At 65.6% G+C, this 8,021-nt stretch overlaps 1 protein-coding gene across 1 annotated transcript in view; it reads left to right on the top strand.

Annotated features, from left to right (window-relative positions):
- Nucleotides 1-108: 108 nt before the first annotated feature.
- LOC131569157 (acrosin-like) overlaps nt 109-8,021 on the top strand; it is a 10,196-nt gene continuing 2,283 nt past the window's right edge. The window contains exons 1-4 of the mRNA XM_058821382.1: nt 109-176; nt 1,088-1,267; nt 4,528-4,778; nt 6,371-6,501. Of these exons, the coding sequence (XP_058677365.1) occupies nt 109-176; nt 1,088-1,267; nt 4,528-4,778; nt 6,371-6,501 (630 nt within the window). The remainder of the gene's footprint in view (nt 177-1,087; nt 1,268-4,527; nt 4,779-6,370; nt 6,502-8,021) is intronic.

Genomic DNA, 8,021 nt, shown 5'->3' with positions numbered 1-8,021 from the left:
GCGGAACCGGGGCCGCTCTGTGACGTCATCCCCGGCCCGGCGGGACCGTCGGGACCGGGGGGGACCCTCGGGGAGCCTCGGGCGCTGCCGCTGTCCCCTGGCCCAGCCATGGCTCCGCTCTGGCTCCTGCTGCTCCTGCTGGCCGCGCCCGCCCGCGCCACCTGGGACTCGTGCGAGTGGGTGACACCCCAGGGTCCCCGAGGGCACCTGAGGGTCCCCAAGGTCGCCTGAGTGTCCCTGAGGGTGTCCCGAGGGTCTCCAAGGTCTCCTGAGTGTCCCCGAGGTCACCTGAGGGCGTCCCCAGGGTCCCCCGAAGGTCCCCGAGGTCACCTGAGGATCCCCGAAGGTCCCCGAGGTTGTCCCGAGGGTCCCCAGGGTTACCTGAGGGTCCCCTGAGTGTCCCCAGGGTCCCCAAGGTCCCCGAGGTCACCACAGCCCAGGGGGGGTCGCAGCCCCGTGCCCGTGCCAGGCTCTGGCACCACCAAGGGGACACGTGTGGCACTGGGGGTTCCTGTCCCGTGTCGGGGGTCCCCTTGTCCCTGTCTCCCTGTCGCCGTGTCGGGGTGTCCCTGTCCCTGTCCAGTGTCACGGTTCCTCTCCCCATCTTGGGGGTCACTGTCCCCGTGTCTCTGTCCCTGTGTCCCTGTCCCTTCCCGATGCCAGAGCGTCACTGTCCCCATGTTGCAGTGTCACTGTCCCTGTGTCCCCGTGTCCCTGTTACTGTCACAGCCCAGGGCTGGCACAGCCGGTCAGGCAGAGCCGGTGGGCACAGTCACGTCCCCGGGTGATGTCCCTGCCCCCGTGTCACCATCCCTGTCCCTGTCCCTGTCCCTGCCCCTGTCCTGGTGTCAGGTGTCCCTGTCCCGTGTCGCGGTCCCAGTCCCTGCTCCTGTCCCATCTGTCCCTGTCCCCATCCCTGTCCCTGTCCCTGTCCCTGTCCCTCTGTCCCCATGCCTGTCCCTGTGTCCCTCTGTCCCTGTCCCCACGTCTGTCCCTGTCCCATCCCTGTCCCCGTGTCTGTCCCTGTCCCCTCTGTCCCTGTCCCCGTGTCTGTCCTTGTCCCCACATCTGTCCCTGTCCCCCCCAGCGGTACGTGCGGTCTCCAGCCCATGGCCGAGGAGTTCGGCGGCGGCTCCGGGCCGGTTCCCGGGGCCTGGCCGGGGCTGGCGAGCATCCAGGACCCGCTGCGGGCTGGCAGCGGCCACGTCTGCGGCGGGAGCCTGATCGCGCCCGGCTGGCTGCTGACCGCGGCGCGCTGCCTGCCCCGGTGAGCCGGGATAGACCCGGGATAGGCTGGGGTGGGACTGGGATGAGTCTGGCATGGAGTGGGATGGGCCGGGATGGACTGGGATGGGTCTGGGATGGTTCCAGGATGGCCCAGGGCGAGCCAGGGTGGGACTGGGTGGGACCAGGATGGGCTGGGATGGGCCTGATCACCCCCGGCTGGCGGCTGACCGCTGCCCACTGCCTGCCCCGGTGAGCCGGGATAGACCCGGGACAGACACGGGATGGGACCAGGATGGGGTGGGATGGGCTGGGGTGGGCTGGGGTTTGCCCAGGATGGGCCGGGATGGACCCAGGATAGTCCCAGGGGGCTCTAGGATGAGCTGGGATGGGCAAGGATGAGCGTGGGATGGGTCTCGGATGGACTTGGGATGGGCCAGGGTGGGACTGGGATAGACCCGGGATGGGCTGGGCTGGGCTGGGATGGGACCAGGATGGGCTGGGATGGGCCAGGATAGACCCGGGATGGGCTGGGATGGGACCAGGATGGGCTGGGATGGGCCAGGATAGACCTGGGATGGGCTGGGATGGGACCAGGATGGGCTGGGATGGGCCAGGATAGACGCGGGGTGGGCTGGGATGGGACCAGGATGGGCTGGGATGGGCCAGGATAGACCCGGGATGGGCTGGGATGGGCTGGGATGGGCTGGGATAGGCTGGGGTAGGCTGGGATGGGCTGGCATGGGCTGGCATGGGCTGGCACGGCCTCAGGGGCCTTTGGGATAATCCTGGGATGGACCAGGATGGCTGGGATGGATCTGGGATGGACTGGGCTGGGATAGGCTGGGATGGGTCTAGGATGGATCCGGGATGGGCGAGGATGGGACCAGGATGGACCCGGGATAGGCTGGGATGGACTGGGATGGGCTGGGATAGGCTGGGATGAACCAGATAGGCTGGGATGGCCTCGGGGGGCTTTGGGGTTATCTGGGATGGACTCAGGGGGGCTTCAGGAGGGCCCAGGGACGGCTCTGGGATGGGGTGGGATGGTGTGGGATGACTCTGGGATGATCTGGGATGGCCCTGGGGGGCTCTGGGATGGCTCTGAGATGATCCAGGATAATCTGGGATGACCTGGGATGATCTGGGATGGCCTCGGAATGACCTCGGGAAGATCTGGGATTATCAGGGATGGTCCGGGATGGTCTGAGATGGACCTGGGATGGTCTGGAATTATCTAGGAGGTTCCAGGATGGCCTTGGTGGGCTCCGAGATGGCCCTGGCATGATCTGGGATAATCTGGGATGGTCCAGGGTGATCTGGGATGGCGACGGGGGCTTTGAGATGGACCTGGGATGATCTGAGATGGTCCTGGCATGATCTGGAATTATCTGGGAGGTTCCAGGATGGCCTTGGGGGGCTCCGAGATGGCCCCGGGATGATCCGGGATAATCTGGGATGGTCCAGGATGATCTGGGATGGCCACGGGATGACCTCAGGAGGCTCTGGGAGGCTCAGGGATGGCACTGAGGAGCTTTGGGATGGTCCTGGGATGCTGCAGGAAGGTTCCGGGGACTCTGGGATGATCCGGGATGTTCTGGGACGGCTGTGGGATGTTCTGGGATGATCCAGAATGGCCTCAGGAAGGTCCTGGGATAACCTTGGGAAGCTCCAGGATGATCTGGGATGGTCTGGGATGGCCCTGGGGGACTCCAGGATGGCCCTGGGATGATCCAGGATGCTCTGGGATGATCTGGAATGGCCCCAGGATGCCCTTGGGATGACCTGGGATGCTCTGAGATGGCTCTGGGGGGCTTTGGGATGGTCCAGGATGCTCTGGGATGGCCTTGGGATGATCTGGGATGATCTGGGATGACCTGGGATGATCTTGGACGCTTCCGGGATGATCTGGAATGGCCCCAGGATGGCCCTGGGTTGGTCTCGAGATGACCTCGGGAAGATCTGGGATTATCAGGGATGATCTGTGATGGCCCTGGGATGATCGAGGATAGCCCTGGGGGGGCTCTGGGATGGCCCTGGGATGGTCCAGGATTATCTGGGAGGCTCCAGGATGGCCCTGGGCGGCTCCGAGGTGGCCCCGGGATGGTCTCAGGATGATCTGGGATGGTCCAGGATGATCCCAGGAGGCTCCGGGATGGTGCCAAAAGAGCTTTGAGGTGGTCCTGGGAAGACCCAGGATGGCCCCAGGGTGCTTTCAGGTGATCCAGGATGACCTGGGATGCTCTGAGATGGCTCTGGGGGGCTTTGGGATGACCTGGGATGATCTGGGATGACCCGAGATGGCTCCAGGATGATCTGGGATGGCCATGGGGGCTTTGGGATGGATCTGAGATGGACCTGGGATGGTCTTGGGGGGTCCAGGAGGTGCTGGGAAGCTCCGGGGGGCCCCGGAACAATCTTGGGATGCTCCAGGATGGCCCTAGGGAGTTTTGGGGTGATCCAGAATGATCCGGGATGCTCTGAGATGGCTCTGGGGGGCTTTGGGAGGGCCCTGGGATGGTCTGGGATGACCCGGGATGGCCCCGAGGAGCTCCGGGATGATCTGGGACAGACCCGGGATGCTCCAGGATGGTCTGGGATGGCCTTGGGGAGTTCTGGGATGATCCAGGATAATCTGGGATGATCTTGGACGCTCTGGGATGATCTGGGATGACCTTGGATGCTCTGAGATGGCTCTGGGGGGCTTTGGGATGGCCCTGGGATGATCTGGGATGGCCCCAGGATGGCCCTGGGGGACTCTGGGATGGCCCTGAGATGACCCGGGATAATCTGGGATGTCCTCGGGATGGCCCTGGGACTCTCCGGGGTGATCTGGAATGGTCCCAGGACGGCCCCAGGGATGCTCTGTCCCGGCCCCCCCCCCGTTACCCCCGGTGTCCCGGTTGCTCTCAGCCACCCCTCACGGTGCCCCGGGTGGTCTCAGCCATCCCTCCATTACCCCCCGGTGTCCCAGTTGGTCCCAGCTGCCCCTCACGGTGCCCCCGGTGTCCCGGGCAGTCCCAGCTCCCCCTCACGGTGTCCCGGTTGCTCTCAGCCACCCCTCTGCCACCCCCGGTGGTCCCGGTTGGTCCCACCGGCCCCTCACGGTGTCCCGGTGGTCCCAGCTCCCCTGACGGTGCTCCCGGTGTCCCGGTTACTCTCAGCCGCCCCTCCGTTACCCACGGTGCTCCCGGTGCTCTCAGCTCTCCCTCACCACCCCCGGTACTCCCGGTTGGTCCCAGCGGCCCCTCACGGTGTCCCGGTTGCTCTCAGCTCCCCTGACGGTGCTCCCGGTGTCCCCAGGAACGTCACCGCCTGCCGGGTGGTTCTGGGCGCCGCCGACCTGAGCGACCCCGGGCCCGAGGCTCAGGTGCGGCGGGTGCTGCGGGCGCGGCTGCACCCGGGGCTGGACGTGGCGCTGCTGCAGCTGCAGCCGCCGGCGCGGTGCAGCGACTTCGTGCAGCTGGGCTGCGTCAGCCGGGCCGCGAAACAGCGGGGCACGGAGGGCATCGGGCCCTGCTACACCGCGGGCTGGGCACCGCTGGCGGGCACAGGTGAGAAATGAGGGGTGGGATGGGCACAGGTGAGTGCCAGGTGTGTCTGAGCTGGGCACAGGTGAATGCCAGGTGTGCCCCAGGTGTGTCTGAGCTGGGCAGAGCGGCACGGAGGGCATCGGGCCCTGCTACACCGCGGGGCACAGGTGAGCAATGAGGGTTGGGCTGGGCAGCGGGGCACCGAGGGCATCGGGCCGTGCTACACTGCAGGGTGGGCACCGCTGGCGGGCACAGGTGAGTGCCAGGTGAGTCTGAGGTGTGTCTGAGCTGGGCACAGGTGAGTGCCAGGTGGGGCACAGGTGTGTCTGAGCTGGGCAGCGGGGCACTGAGGGCATCGGGCCGTGCTACACCGCGGGGTGGGCACCGCTGGCGGGCACAGGTGAGTGCCAGGGGGCACAGGTGAGTGCCAGGTGTGTCTGAGATGGGCACAGGTGAGTGCCAGGTGTGTCTGAGGTGGGCAGTGCAGCACAGAGGGCATCGGGCCGTGCTACACTGCGGGGTGGGCCCCACTGGCGGGCACAGGTGAGAAATGAGGGGTGGGATGGGCACAGGTGAGTCTGAGCTGTGTCTGAGCTGGGCACAGGTGAGTGCCAGGTGGGGCACAGGTGTGTCTGAGCTGGGCAGCGGGGCACTGAGGGCATCGGGCCGTGCTACACCGCGGGGTGGGCACCGCTGGCGGGCACAGGTGAGTGCCAGGTGTGTCTGAGGTGGGCACAGGGCAGTGCCAGGTGGGGCTGAGCTGGGGCAGGGCCACCGTGAGCAATGATGGGGAATGGGGGCACAGGTGAGCAATGGGGGAGAATGGGGGCACAGGGGAGTGCCAGGCATGTCTGAGCTGGGCACAGGTGAGCAATGGGTGGGCTGAGCTGGGCACAGGTGAGCAGCAGGTGTGTCTGAGATGGGGCTGGGGGTCCGTGGTGGGAACAGGGCAGTGCCAGGGGGGTGGGATGGGCACAGGTGGGGGTCAGGTGGGGCTGAGCTGGGGCTGAGGGGGCACAGGTGAGTGCCGGGGGACGATGGGGGTCACAGGTCAGTGCCAGGTGTGTCTGAGGTGGGCACAGGTGAGTGCCAGCTGTGTCTCTGTGTCAGGTTAAAATCCCATCATGGTCTCAGGTCTGTCCTGAGGGTGGGCTGGGGTCCCTGGGATGGGGGCTGGGGTCCCACAGAAGACACAGGTGTGCCCAGGTGTGTCCCAGGTGTACCCAGGGGTGCCCAGGTGTGGGGCAGGTGTATCCCAGATGTGCCCAGGTGTATCCCAGGTGTATCCCAGGTATGCCCAGGTGTGCCCAGGTGTGCCCAGGGTGTGTCCCAAGGGTGCCAGGTGTACCCCAGGAATGCCCAGGTGTGCCCCGGGTATATCCCAGGTATCCCCAGGTGTATCCCAGGTGTGCCCAGGTGTGCCCCCGTGTCCCAGGTGTCCAAGGTGTATCCCAGGTATCCCCAGGTGTGCCCAGGGTGTGTCCCAAGTGTGCCAGGTGTACCCAGGTGTGTCCCCAGTTGTGTCCAGGTGTATCCCAGGTGTCCCCAGGTGTGTCCCCAGGTGTGCCCAGCTGTGCCCGGTTCTGGCTCTCACGCCCCGGCCCCGCCCCCAGCCCCGCCCCGGGAGGTGATGCGGGAGGCGCAGGTGCGGCTGCTCCCGCCCGAGCTCTGCGACAGCGCCGGGAGCGCGGCCCCGCCCCAGGTGTGCGCGGAGCACCCGCGGGGCGGCTCCGACACCTGCCAGGTGAGCCCGGCCCCGCCCCCGAGCCCCGCCCCTCAGCCGGAGCCCCGCCCCGTTCCCGTTCCCCACCTGGGTCCCGTGTCCCGGTGCCAACCCCTGTGCCAGTTCCAATCCCAATCCCGATCCCGATCCCGACCCTGGTGCCAGTTCCAATCCCAGTCCCAATCCCAATCCTGATCCCAGTCCTAATGCCAGTCCCATTTCCGATCCCAATGCCGATCCCAGTGCCAGTACCAATCCCAATCCCGATCCCAGTCCTAATCCCAGTCCCAGTCCTGGTCCCCATCCCCATCCCGAACCCAGGCCCAATCCCTGTCCCAATCCCTGTCCCTGTCCCAATCCCTGTCCTAATCCCAATCCTGATTCCAGTCCTAATCCCAGTCCCAACTCCAGTCCCGATCCCCATCCCGATCCCGGTGCCAGTTGCAATCCCAATCCCAGCCCCGATTCCAATCCTGATCCCGATCCTCATCCCAGTCCGGGTCCCGATCCCCATCCTGATCCTGATCCCGGTGCCAATCTCCATCCCAGCCCCGTTCCCGTTCCCGTTCCCATTCCCTGCCTGGGTCCTGTGTCCCGGGGCTGCCATCCCAACTCCGGTGCCAATCCCAATCCCAGTCCCGGTGCCAATCCCGATCCCAATCCTGACCCTGGTGTCAGTTCCAATCCTGATCCCAATCCCGATCCCAATCCCAATCCCAGTACCAGTTCCAATCCTAATCCCAGTCCCAGCTCCGGTCCTAATCCCAATCCCGGTCTCGGTCCCAGTTCCAATCCCAATCCCCATCCCAATCCTGATCCTGGTCCTAATCCCAGTCCCAGTCCCGAATCCCCATCCCTATCCCGGTGCCAGTTCCAATCTCAATCCTAATCCCAATCCTGACTCCAGCCCTAATCCCAGTCCCAGCTCACATCCTGATCCCCATCCCAATCCCGGTGCCAGTTCCAATCCCAGTCCCAATCTCGATTCCCCTCCTGATCCTGATCCCGCCCCTTTTCTGTGTCCCGGGGCTGCCGTCCCAGTCCCAGTCCCAATCCCGGCCTCAGTCCTAATCCCAGTCCCAATCCCGGCCTCAGTCCTAATCCCAGTCCCAATCCTCATCCCAATCCCGATGCCGGTCCCGGTGCCAATCTCGATCCCAGCCCCGTTCCCATTCCCGTTCCCATTCTCTGCCTGAGTCCCGTGTCCCGGGGCTGCCATCCCGATCCCGGTGCCAATCCCGGTGCCAGTTCCAATCTCAGTCCTAATCCCAATCCTGACTCCAGCCCTGATCCCAGTCCCAGCTCCGGTCCTGATCCCCACCCCGATTCCAGTGCCAGTTGCAATCCCAGTCCCAATCTCGGTTCTACTCCCGATCCTGATCCCGCCCCTTTTCTGTGTCCTGGGGCTGCCGTCCCAGTCCCAATCCCAATCCCGGCCATGGTTCCAATCCCAGTCCCAATCCCAGCGCCAGTCCCAATCCCAATCCCGGCCCCGATTCCAATCCCGATCCCAGTCCCGGTGCCAATCTCGATCCCAGCCC

The sequence above is a fragment of the Ammospiza caudacuta genome, chromosome 29 (assembly GCF_027887145.1).
Source record: "Ammospiza caudacuta isolate bAmmCau1 chromosome 29, bAmmCau1.pri, whole genome shotgun sequence".
Lineage (NCBI taxonomy): Eukaryota > Metazoa > Chordata > Aves > Passeriformes > Passerellidae > Ammospiza > Ammospiza caudacuta.
The sequence above is the reverse complement of the archived record's forward strand: the minus strand, read 5'-3'. Positions and strand labels throughout refer to the sequence as shown.